The sequence below is a fragment of the Centruroides vittatus genome, unplaced genomic scaffold (assembly GCF_030686945.1).
Source record: "Centruroides vittatus isolate TY-2023 unplaced genomic scaffold, ASM3068694v2 contig_3221, whole genome shotgun sequence".
Taxonomy (NCBI): Eukaryota; Metazoa; Arthropoda; class Arachnida; order Scorpiones; family Buthidae; genus Centruroides; species Centruroides vittatus.
The window spans coordinates 146,939-160,950 of NW_027122070.1; the positions used below are offsets into that span (position 1 = coordinate 146,939).

The 14,012-nt window shown below is 29.6% G+C and overlaps 1 protein-coding gene across 2 annotated transcripts in view; it reads right to left on the reverse strand.

Moving 5' to 3' along the window:
• Window positions 1–14,012, reverse strand: part of LOC136973579 (uncharacterized) — a 127,537-nt gene that overhangs the window by 39,843 nt on the left and 73,682 nt on the right. For both annotated transcript variants that reach the window (XM_067268307.1, XM_067268308.1), the window contains exon 3: window positions 10,240–10,876. In XM_067268307.1, the coding sequence (XP_067124408.1) occupies window positions 10,240–10,876 (637 nt within the window). The remainder of the gene's footprint in view (window positions 1–10,239; window positions 10,877–14,012) is intronic.

The following is a 14,012-nucleotide window of genomic DNA, read 5'->3' on the forward strand; positions in this document are numbered from 1 at the left end:
AAGGACTGCTCATCGTGGGTGCACGAGATTCCGAGATTTTTAAAAAGTCCTGTTTAAGTGTCCTGTGTGTGAAAAATCAGGTACTTGAAAAACCTATTCTACTAGACCTATAGGCTAGTTACATGAAAAAAAATCCTCTCACAAATATCTTTTTTTTTCTTTGGGAACAAAAAACCCCATAAACGCGTTTAGATTTATTTTGTAGTAAGACCACCTTTCATAAATTTCCATCGTTTCCGCTGGGACAAGTCGCACTCGATGGTGTGTGTGCATATTACCCTGTATACGGGAAAGACGCACATTAACGATTGATTTCGTAAACTATATTTATTTCTGAAATACTTTGTAATTTTTTTCACGTATGTAGTTGTGTAGGAAAAAAAGGATTTAAGTAACTGATTGTGTAATTGAAATCTTTATATATTGCAGTATTTATCAGCTATGCGAAACAAATGTTAGCTATAGCAAATCCTCATATCCTCATGGAGGGTTCCATTCTAAAGCGAACAAAGTCCAAATTAAAATTTCTTTTATTACCTATGTTGTGTTTAAGTTATTTGTAATTTTTCTGCATTTTATGTTTGAAAAAATGGTGTATTACACTGCATTAAGTATACATAGTAGTCATTAGTGTATTTTGATTTCTTTTTAAGATAAATTAAAATAAATTTCCTAAACAATTCGCTATCTCTGAAATATTTTACTTGGACTTGGTTCACTTTTGAATTGGACCTTCCACCTAAAACCAGTCATTTATCATAAAATTTCAAATGTATTTTAATATAGTTTCTAATGCTTGAATATTCTATTTATTATATTTGAATTGAAAACAAAAACCTATATTTTATTAAAATTATTTTTTTGTTTTTGAACTATTATATACGATGCAAAAGTGTTGTTTTACTGTTTTAACCCTATCTATAATGCAATACAATAATGCTAATAAAATAAATCCCAAACATTTTCACAAGAAAAATGTTTGGGATTTATTTTATTAGCAAGAAAAATGAAAATTAGTTGTATCGAATTTTCAAAGAAGTCATTTCTATTCTATGTGTTTAATACAAATGTTTTCAGTAATTTCAGAAAAGTAAAAATACAAGTATACAAAATTCTTGAGATTTGTTTAAACTGATTAAAGTGGATTAAAAGCTAAGTGTATCCAGACTTATTTGCAAACATTGGCGAATCTTTATTTTATTTCGAAAACATACGAGAGGTAAGTTTTGTTTCTTTCTGTCAAGTCATTTGTCTTGAAACAAAAAAGAAACTAACTCAATATATTGGTCAAAGGATAAACAGATTTATCTAATAAAATTTAAGATAATATTATCATTAAACAAAAGAAAAGAGATTATTTACACTTGAAATGAGAAACTAAAAAATTAAAATATTTTTTTTAATATTTAAATGTATCAATAAAATAAATCTGAATGTGCCCATATATTTGTGCTCACTTCTTGATTTTAATAAATATTTTATTTTATTTTTCAGCCATAAATATAATTTTTATATATCTTACAAATAATTTGATGAAACTAACTATTAGTTTATAGACATTTATTTTTTACATTAATACGTAATAAGAATCTTAATAAGAATATTATAAATGTTCTTCATAATATGAAAATATTGTATAAAGTAACAGAAAAACACTTTTGGAAAGTATAATAAAAAAACCCCATTCATTCAAAATTAATTTGTAAAAAAAAACTATTTTCTCTGCAAACACGACAAAAAAATACGGCATTTTGCCGTATTTTTTGTATATTTCTTCCCGAAGGAAGAAAATTCTATTCGTCAAACAAATGCGAAAATAATAACTTACTACATTAACATAAAAACAATGTAATACTGTATAACCATTGTATAATTTTATATAATATATCATAGACAAGGAAACAGGCAAATTCATTGTCTTCTAAAACAGCGATGAAGTTTTTTTTTTTTTTTTTACTTAAATGAATAACATGTTCATCACTTGGCTATTAAATTTTGACTTACATCGTTTTACATTAAATTAGAAAGTAATTTATGCTTAGTATATTAAACCGAAATTTAATTATCATAAAATTAATTAAACCACGTCTGACACTTTAAATTTAGAATGAAAAAAAAGCATTTAAAACATCGATTATTTTTGTCATAACAACTCTATTTCTCACTTGCGTATTAAGAACGAACTAAAAATAAAGAGTAAATGAATGTAATAAGTTTATTCCAACTCAAAGTCGAAACTTAACTGGATGACATATATTCATATGTTTGCGAAAGTGAATCATTGGTACTGTACATGTAGAGTCTTATCTATATCCGCGTATATCGTGGTTATTCAGGACCTATTTCATAGGATTTTAGACTGGCGCCAATGAAGTCAGAGAAATAGATTCGATTTCCGACTATCAATAGACAGACTCCGAAATGACTAAACATCCAGGCACCTGACATAAAAGCAGGAAATATAGCACCAGAGGTCAGATTACAGAACAAAACGGAACTTAAAAATTATCCATTATCAAAATTCTGAAGAATTGAGTTGATAAATACAAATTTTAAAAATATAAATCACAATAGGACGATTTTTTTTTTTTTTTTTTTTTTTTTTTGAATATTGCTCACATTTGAGATTTAAAAATTTACCTAATACCAAATATCAAAGGTAAAAGATAAAAATAAAAACATTGAAAACGATTATCATTAGTTATTTTTTATTGTTTAAGGTTACATAAGAGTAGGCTTATAGATTTAAAAACAATAATAAGGTTATTAGTATTGTCCTCCGTACTTAAGTTTATTACAAGAAATTTGGTGAAAGTTTGAAATTGTTTCTCTAAATACTCCCCATTTTTATAAGATAATATGAAAATGAGATTAAATTCAAAATATTTAATAATAGACTGAAAAATCTTGCTGCGTACTGAAATTTGTAAATTTTGTGAGAAGTTATTTTCTACAAAACATTTTATGTGATGTAAGAAGTAAAGTAATTAAGAGAGGGGAAAAAATAGAATTTTTGGAAGAAATTAACTCAGAGAAAGACTTTTAGACTTGCTTTTAGAAGAAACGTAGGCTATTTTTTAAGTAATACGATTGTTTAGACTCGTTAATTCTCTACCAAAAAAAAAAATATATCAAAATATAATTTATAAATTTTTTGTCACATCAAGAGTATTGAAAATAATTAAAATTTCAGTGACTAATTGTTATTATTTTAATTCTTCATTATTTTATTTTGTATTATCCCCCAATAACAGATAAACTCATTATATGCTAAATAGAGTTGTCATTATTATTATGTTGGGTTAAGTTAGATATACTCGGTTAACACCGGTGGCTAAGTACTATGCCGGACCAAAGTCAAGGCATAGTAACCAAAACAGAAATTAAAGAAGTGTATCAGTGTGTGTGTCTGTATTCAGGAATTTTCTCACAATATGACATGTATTCAATATAGTGGCCTTCTGTAGTGTGATGTATGTGTTTCTATTCAATTGTAATGTGCCCAGGCTTTTGTGTAGTGTGTGTGGTATGACACCTGTAGAGGAGAGAACAACAGGTACAATAAGCACCCTATCCATCCTTCACAGATGCCTTATTTCCTGGGCGAGTTCTGTGTACTTGCTAATTTTTTCAGTGCATGCGTTTTGTATATTGTGAGTGTTTGGAATGGATATGTCTATAATGTATGTGATTTTATTGTGTTTGTCAATGAGTGTGATGTCTGGTCTGTTGTGGTAAATTGTTTTATCTGTGATTATGGCTCTGTCGTAGTACATTTTGTGTGTGTTGTTTTCCAATACTGTCTGTGGGATGTATTTGTAGTATGGTTCGTGGATGTCTGCTAATTTGTGTTTCTTTGCAAGCTCTTGGTGTATTATATTTGCTACTTGGTTATGTCTGTGTAAATAATCTGTCTGTGCCAAGAGCTTGCAACCAGAGGTGATATGTTGTATAGTTTCTGGCATGACGTGACATTTTCTGCATGTGTCATTTCTGAGTGTTGCATCTTTGAGTATGTGTTTTCTGTAGTTTTTAGTATTTATGACCTGATCCTGTATGGCAATCATGAATCCTTCCGTCTCCCCAAAGAGGCATCCCCGAGCTAACCAGCTGTTTGACGCAGTTTTGTCAACAAAATCCTGGGCCAGATCATAAGGATGCCTGCCATGGAGTGCCTTTCGAGCCCACGATTGCTTAATGGTGTCTATGCTTTTTATATGTTGTGTTGTGTCCATATGATGTGAGTGTAAGTTTAATGGTGTGTTATTCGAGTCTGCTAGAGTTACTGCTTTATGTAATTGTGATGTTTCTTGTTTTTTGTAGAAAAACTCTCGCAGTGACTGTATTTGTTTGTAGTGAAGGTTAACTATGTCAATCAGGCCACGTCCGCCATCTTTACGTGGAAGGGTTAATCTTTCTGTGGCGGATTTAGGATGATGTTGTTTATGCTTAGTAAGTGTTGTTCTTGTTTTCCTTTGGAGTTGCTCAAGATCTGTGTGAGTCCAATGTATAACTCCAAAAGAATATGTGAGTACTGGGATGACATATGTGTTTATTGCTTTAACTGTGTGTTTTGCATTTAATTGTGTTCTGAGAATAGCATTTAACCTACTTTGGTATTCTTTAATTAATCTTTGCTTTATTTGTGTATGTTCTGTTAGTTTGGCCTGTTGGAATCCTAAATACTTGTAGAACTCGCCCTCTTCCATGGATTCAATAATGTCTCCATTTCCAAGTGCAAAATCTTCTTTCTTCAGGATTCCTTTTTCTATGTGAAGTGTTTTGCATTTATCTAGGCCAAATTCCATTTGTATGTCCTTGGTGTATGAATGTGTGATTTGTAGGAGTTGATGAAGTTGTTTTTGTGTGGATGCATAAAGTTTTATGTCATCCATGTACATGAGATGTGACAGTGTAAACTGTGTTGTTTTTTTGTGTCTGATATTGTAACCATATTGCGTGTTGTTTAACATGTTGGATAATGGATTCAGGGCTAAGCAGAACCAGAGAGGACTCAAGGAATCTCCTTGAAATATTCCTCGCCTAATAAAAATTTGGTTTGTTTGTATGGAAGTGTTACTAACCCTGAGATGTAGTGTTGTTCTCCAGTGCTGCATAGTGTTTTGAAAGAATGCAATGAGTGATGGATGTATTTTGTACATGTGTAGAATATGTAGCAGCCAACTGTGTGGAACACTGTCGAATGCTTTTCTGTAGTCTATATATGCCATGTGTATGTTTCTGTGTTGTTTGTGTGCTTGCCGTAGAATGACAATCTATGAGTAACTGTTCTTTGCATCCCCTATGATTTCTACGGCAACCTTTTTGTTGTTCCGTTAGAATGTCGTGTTCTTCAATATGTTTGTATATTTTGTTTGCGATACAGGATGTCAATAATTTGTACAGTGTTGGAAGACATGTAATTGGTCTGTATTGTGTGGGGTCTGTGGTATTGTTGTTTTTAGGTTTCATGTAGGTGATGCCCTGAGTAAAAAAATTTGGCATGTCTTGTGGATTGATGATGATGTGTGTTAGGTGTTTAGCTAGTTCCTGGTGCAGTGATGTAAACTTTTTGTACCAGAAATTGTGAATGTTGTCTACACCAGGTGTCTTCCAGTTGTGTGTTCTGTTAACAGTGTATTGGAAATCATGTATGTTTATTTCAGCACAGGGCATAGTTGGTATGTTGTGCAAGTTTCTGTTCTCCTCCTCGATCCAGCCTGCATCAGCATTGTGCGTGACAGCACTGGACCAAAGAGAAGACCAATATGTTGTGAGTTCTTCTTCTGTTGGAGTGCCACTGTGCTGTGTATCAGTGTTTGCTTTGTTATTAATTTGTCTGTAAAAGAGTTTTTCATTGTTTGTAAATAATTTATTTTGTTGTTTTCGTAGTGTACATGTTTTGTATCGTTTGAGTCTACGTGCTTTGGCAGCAAGTTTTTGTTTTAGTGTATCAATGTATTCTGTAATGCGTGTGTTGTGATGTTCGTGTTTTGTGTGTGTTTTTATTTTCTCGAAAATGTTTTTGAGATGTTTCCTTAATTTGGGTGTTATGTTGTTTTTAGTGTATTGTGTTAGCCTGCCTAATTGCTGTCTAATGTCATTTATTTGTGTTTCTATTCTTCTCTGCCAGGCAGGCTTGTGATAGAACTGTGTTTTGTGTGTATTGTCTGTGATTGTATTTTCAGTCCATGGTGTGTCACTACTGTGACTGCCCCAGCATATTATTGTGTTTGTTATTATTATTATTATTATTATGTTGGGTTAAGTGAGATATACTCGGTTAACACCGGTGGCTACGTACTATGCCGGACCAAAGTCAAGGCATAGTAAACAAAACAGAAATTAAAGAAGTGTATCAGTGTGTGTGTCTGTATTCAGGAATTTTTTCACAATATTACATGTATTCAATATAGTGGCCTTCTGTAGAATGATGTATGTGTTTCTATTCAATTGTAACGTGCCCAGGCTTTTGTGTAGTGTGTGTGGTATGACACCTGTAGAGGAGAGAACAACAGGTACAATAAGCACCCTATCCATCCTCCACAGATGCCTTATTTCCTGGGCAAGTTCTGTGTACTTGCTAATTTTTTCAGTGCATGCGTTTTGTATATTGTGAGTGTTTGGAATGGATATGTCTATAATGTATGTGATTTTATTGTGTTTGTCAATGAGTGTGATGTCTGGTCTGTTGTGGTAAATTGTTTTATCTGTGATTATGGCTCTGTCGTAGTACATTTTGTGCGTGTTGTTTTCCAATACTGTCTGCGGAAAGTATTTGTAGTATGGTTCGTGGATGTCTACTAATTATTATTATTATTATTATTATTATTATTAATTTTTATATTCATTTCTATTTATTAGTAAATCCGAAATGACTAAACTTTTTTTTTTAATGACATAGCTCTTGACATATGTAAAAATCCAATAATAGAGATAAACTGTGTAATATGTTGACAAAGATATACCCGCATATTTACGAGTATTTAAATATTTTAGAGGCTGTTTAAATAGTTTATTCAATTCGAATTTAAAAATTCTATTTCGTGAAATTTAAATCGATTCACATATTTTACTTTCAATTTATATTCATGTAATATTTACATTCATAATAAAATTAAAAATGCATTTCAATGTTGGATATTACGTGAATACGCCAGTGTGTAAATATAAAGAATGGTATTATCTTTGGCTAGCTTTACATATGAAGGAACTGTTGAATTGATGTGCTGTTCGTTTTTAGATATAGCTTATATAATTATATACATAATAATCTTCTTATATTGCATTTTTAATTGAAAACAGTTTGATTAAAAAATAATAAAAATAAAATTGATTTTGCAAAACAATGCTGTTGTTTTATTAAGTATTTTATCTATTATATACCATATCATATTTATAATAAATGTAATATAAAACAAACAGATAAATTTGTAGATAAATAATATAATAATCACACTTAAATATTAATTATATCATCTAAATTGATTCCAATTAGAATCTAGATTACCAATTTTATTCAGGTGACTGACAGAATCTTAATATATTTCTTTACTTAATTAAAGGAAATATTTGGAGTCACTGACAAGAAAGAAACTTCGATTTTTTTCCTCTTTTTTTTTTTTTTTTTTTTTTTTTTTCTTAGATGAATCAATGAGAGAATTGACACGAAAAAGGTTTTCAGGGTTTTATTTCTATTTTGAAGTCTCTCCATTTACGGGAGTAATTAGTTCCACGAAAATAACGCGTAAATGAAATTACGGAAAACTGTATAAAATAGGAATTTACTTTTACTAGGGTAGAGAAGTTTTAACTAATCATTTTATAAAATATAAGTCTATATGAAAGGTTACTGATAACGAAAACAAAACTTTTCAACTGCATTAAAATGAATTTGTGTAAATGGAGAGATTACTGTAATTTCCACATTGAAAAAGTATTTTATTAAAGATTTTAGAGTGTAATAATAAATACATTTTTTAAAATTCATAAATTATAATAAATAACCCTGATTATTATTAATTTGCTTTGCTTTGTTTTATACTAAAATAATAAAAATTTTAACAATATTTAAATATTTAATTTTGGAATACTCTACATTAAACATTTGTATAATCCACTTTTAATAATTATGTTTTCTTAATCAAATTATTAATTTGAGTGCAACATTTTAATACAAATGTCTTTTACTTGTTGATAATGTTCTAAATGTTTTAAAATAGTTGAATCTAAAAGAGCAATCGTTTATATTTTGTATTTATATCTCATATTACAAGAAATAATCTCTCTTTAATACTCTCATTCTATCATAGAAATTATTTTAGTTAAATCATTATCGGTAATAAATCCCATTTAAGAGTTTTTTATTTCTTCATTTACCAAGTTTAATACACGATTTACAATTACAATTTTTTTTTTTAATTTTAAAATTTAATGGACAATTCAGACAAAATCTGATTTAATGTAATTAAATAAGAAATTATAGAAATTTGTACTCTGTTTCATTGACCTATTAAGCAACAAAAAAATTTACAATAGGGAAACTAACGCCTTAAAACTTATACAAGTTAATTATATAAAAAGTAGAGTCGTCAAGCGAGTGAACGTAACGATTGTAACAATAAAGATAAAATAAATGACTATTTAAAACTAAAATACTAAACAAAATCTTTTAATTTATTTGCAAAAACGTTTCAAGGAAAGACTTGTTCATTTGAAAAGAATTTCGACATTTTTCTTATCTTATATAGAATTACATTGTATATCAAAAAATAATTTAATGATTAGATCTATTTTAACTAAAACGAAAATATTTCATTTAAAAAAATTTCAAAATTTCACTGGTTGTTACACGAACTACGAGTAACATTATAAATTCTCAAAATTTAAGAACAAAAACAATTTTATAACACTAAGCATTCCAGTATGTTATTTCTAAAAGTATATTTTAGTAAAACCCACGATGCAATAAAATTAAATTTAGTTAATCTGACTATAATAAAGTAAATATAATTATATTAATAAATATAAAATAAGTATATTAATGTAGAATAAACTAACAAAAATAAATTTATTTCTTAAATTATTCTAATACAATAATTAATTTTAATATAATTTTCATATACATGTGTATGAGGATATTTAAAATATATATATTGTGTAATATTTTAAAATTGTCACTTAATTTATTACATAAATAGATCGTTATTGCTGCTGAAAGACTTATTATCGATTGCTGCTAACATTTAAACTGAAAATGTATTGTGTTTACATAATCTCATTTTTTATGCAGTATAACTTACATTTAGTCAATAATAACTAATAAAATTAAATATAAAAACTAATCATTTAAAATTTGCACGTTTTAAGCGGTTATTAACTTTCAAATAAAATTCTTTTAAAATTTTTACCTAAATAGGTTAGTTCAGATTAGCAGTTGAAACTAAAATACATACCCTGGTAAATAAATAAACTGTTAAGAGAATGTATTCGTGATTCTTCAATTCACGAAAATTATATTCATTATTTCCATCATCATATAAAAAGGTAGAATGCAAAAATTAATGATTATTTCTTTATCTTAAATTGAAAGTTTTCGAAACCTTAAATTATTACTTAGCTCAATTAAGATTTTATAATTTGAATTTATAATATAGTATAATATATTAAGTCATAATAATAATAAAAATTTCAACTCTTTTTACACACATATTATTTTAGGAAAGTTTTATCTAATACAATAAATTAGAAACACGATGTAAGCTTAAAGGAAAATGTATCGGAAACCAAAATAACGTTTCCTGAAAACATTTAATACTTTTGCAGCTTCAATGGAAAACCGTTTATTTCTAAATCGGATAACAGAATAGAATAGATAGTTCCCATCAATAAAATCTGTCGAGAACATAAAATACTTTCGGAAGTTCCGTTATCAGTAACATACCTTAGATTTTAACGATCCTTACTAAAACAGTATATAAATCTTTTTTTAACTGCATTAAAATGTTACATTAGCAAGCAATACTGAGTGACTATTATCTTAACGATAACTGCCTAATCTTACATTTTATATTAATTACAGAACACCGATGCATTTAGAATGTTATCAGTTTTGTATTTATATTAATGATTCCTTTAAATGGCATTTAAAGAATCATTATCCTTTCAAAAATTACTTTCGTTTAAATCGATTTTTTTTCAATTTTAAATTTGCAATCAGATAAAAATCCAACAACTTACCATGGATAGACTTCCTTTTGTTTTTAACAGAGTATTCGAATTTGTTAGGTTAGACACTTGACTAACGTTGTCTTGGATACTCTCGTATGAGTCACGAACTTGATGTTGTGGTGAACCAGTCCTGCTATGGAAAACAAACTGAGACATTTTCTTCGGAAATTTCGGAGGTGGACTTCGAATTAAATGTTCGTGTAAATTTTGTTCGTTTTCTTCTTTAATTATTAAATCTTCAAATTCCTCAGACACAAGTTTTTCTTCGTCGTGTTTCTGCAAAGACGAATAAACAGATGATGGAGATATAGATCCTCGGGAATCTCCATATAAAGAATAGCTTTCTAATTTTTGTTGAATATAAGGATTATCTTGTCGAGATAAGCGTAAAGCCTCCATATCTTCTTCCAAACTACGAACTCGTGGAGATACTGGGGATCGGTTGCTATATACTGTTAATCCATGCACAGATGATGATCTATCGCGGGTTTCTATATATATATTCGTTGGAGTTGGAATCGGTTGAGTTCTTTTGATTTGAATTGTATTTATATTCTCACTATCAACTAAATTTTTAACATTATTTCTAGCTTTGGACGTATCATCTGGTAATTCGCTATCAGATTCTTGATCTTTTGATTTCTTCCTGGAAATAATATTTTTAAACGTAAGTTAAAAATATAACAAAATATATTTTTATATATAACAAATTCAAATTATTATTTAAAATTTTAAAACACGAAATTAAGTTTAAATTGATCAGATACCGATTTATTTTTTATTTCGAAAAAAAGGAAAAATAAATGCTCTGACATATCGTAAATTTAATTTTTTTTAAACGAATTAATATCTGTCTTAATATATCTAGTATTATTGATAGCAAGTTATTTAATAAAAATATTTATAAAATAATGATAAATACAATTACTTTTTTACCTAGTAAGGAAAAATTATATTTAAATTTCAATAAATTTATGTAAAAACTTAATTTTTAAACCGAAATATTCGCATTAGGGATTGCAATCCAGCAGTGTTTTGAATCCAGCTGGATTTTTGCTGGATTGAAATCATTCCAGCTGGATCCAGCGCGGATCCAGCGTGGATGTATTTTTGGTGCAATAAAGTGTTATCTATCTATCTATCTATCTATCTATCTATCTATCTATCCTGCAATTTATGTTTTTTTAATGAAATAAAACATTTTTAAAAAATACTTTAAAAGCTTTTATTATTTATACTGGTCACTATAAATCAGTAAAACTTCTTACACATTTAGGTAGTAAAATTAACTTTGGTTCGGTTTAACATTTGAGATAGAGATAATTAACTTTAAACGTTTAGTTAGATTATAATTATAATGTAATCTTTAAGTTAAATAATAGCAAAGGTAATTCTACTGATTAATTTATATTAATATATTATAATAATGTAAGGACGGATAATCAGTGGCTAAGTGGCTATCAGTCTTACCAGTTTTCATATATATAGGCTCTACATATTAGTCTGTAGTTATTTATAGGTATGTAAAACTATGTACTGGAAGTAGAATAAGTTAAATAAACTACACCTTTATCAATCCAGCAAAATTTAATAAAATAATAACATTTTCAATCGTTTTTAACGATCTTCCTCGGTTACAAAAAAAATAGAACATTAAATATAGAACATAAAATGTGTTCGGAATAAATATGAAAATTAACGGAAAACGCCCAAACGGACAAAATATAGATAAATAAACAAAATAAATAGCGGAAAAAATATATACAGGGTGTTTTTTTTAAACTGACGGTACTCAGAAACATCTGTAGAGCAATCTAGCAGCCGGACTGTCGCCAAATTTGGGAGAGTGACTAAGGACAACATGGGAAAGAGATTCCGCGAAGAAAAAAGTAGTGCCCAAATTTTCCGGTAGGGGTGGATTTGGCGCTGTTGTAGCAAAACAGCTAAAAATCTGCGTAAAATCCAGCTGCAATTAACAAACACACGAATGAATAATCAGACAGAGGTTTCAGTGTAATAACGAAAGTTTAATTAATCAGCAAATAACTTTCTCTTTTCTTCAATGTGATCACCGTCCTGCTGAAAAAGGCATTGCATCCTGAACACCGTGTTCTCTATGGCCGAACGTAACATGTCCGCAGGAATGTTCATCACAGTTGGAGAAATGTTGTCCTTCAAAGTCATCAAGTTTGGGACAGTACTAAGATAGACCTTGGACTATCTTAGTACTGTCCCAAACTTGATGACTTTGAAGGACATTTCTCGAACTGTGATGAACATTCCTGCGGACATGTTACGTTCGGCCATAGAGAACACGGTGTTCAGGATGCAATGCCTTTTTCAGCAGGACGGTGATCACATTGAAGAAAAGAGAAAGTTATTTGCTGATTAATTAAACTTTCGTTATTACACTGAAACCTCTGTCTGATTATTCATTCGTGTGTTTGTTAATTGCAGCTGGATTTTACGCAGATTTTTAGCTGTTTTGCTACAACAGCGCCAAATCCACCCCTACCGGAAAATTTGGGCACTACTTTTTTCTTCGCGGAATCTCTTTCCCATGTTGTCCTTAGTCACTCTCCCAAATTTGACGACAGTTCGGCTGTTAGATTGCTCTACAGATGTCTCTGAGTACCGTCAGTTTTAAAAAAAACACCCTGTATATAAGATCCAATGAAACCAGCATTGTCCGTTAATAACATTAATTAATGTAAAAGGATCTCCACATGATAGACAATGAGTCCGCATCTCTATGGTTTATACAACCAGTTGTCATGTGCGCCTTGCAGATTTCCAATCTCTCAAGATGTTTGACCGTTTGCCTATTCGTCGTCGTTTTTATAATTGCCACTTGATCCCATTGGACGTTAACATCCTTCTGTCTTGTGTATGATGCCAGCGCAGTGTTGTCAAGGTTCTTACTGATTGTATATTTGTGCTCTTGAGCCTTTGTTTTAAACTGCGCATCGTTGCACCCACATAAACAAGCTTGGAATTGAAACGTTGGTGGTGTAAAGGCACCGAATATATATCCGTTGTTGAATTCCGATCCTCTTTCTTTTTATCGTTTCTTAAAAGTTTGAAAACAGTGGGATTACGTCGGTATACAATACGAAAATTATCAGACCTAGCAGTACATCTATGTATCTTGTTTTAAAAAATGGGATGTAATTAAGCTCTATTCTTTTTATATTTATTCCAAACACACTTTATGTTCTATAGTTAATGTATTTTTTGTAACTGAGGAAGATCGTTAAAAGCGATTGAATACGTTATTATTTTATTAAATTTTGCTGGATTGATTAAGGTATAGTTTATTTATGAGTAATTTAATTATTAGTGTTAGTAAAGTAGTGAGTAAGTAATTAGTAGCAGTCTAGTAGTCAGCAAAACGGCAACGCGACGACGTAGACTTTTTCGCAATTATTTAGAAAGTTAATTGAGTATTTGCGGATCCGCAGCGCTGGATCCAGCACCAAGTGCTGGATCCAGCAGGCCGAAGAATGCGCTGGATCCAGCTGGATTGCTGGATGAGGGATCCAGCAATTGCAATCCCTAATTCGCATGTTATTCGAAGTGCTGAGGTAAATATTAAATTAAATTACAAAATTCTCAGTACTAAAACTTCACTCCAGACACGTCCATAAATAATTTATAATTTTATTTAAATAATCCAATAAAAGAAAATTAAGTAACTTTCGAAATTTTTAATACTCTTGATACAATTTGGATATGAATTCAATTTATGTTTATAATCACGTAAGGTAACGGTATAGTAATAA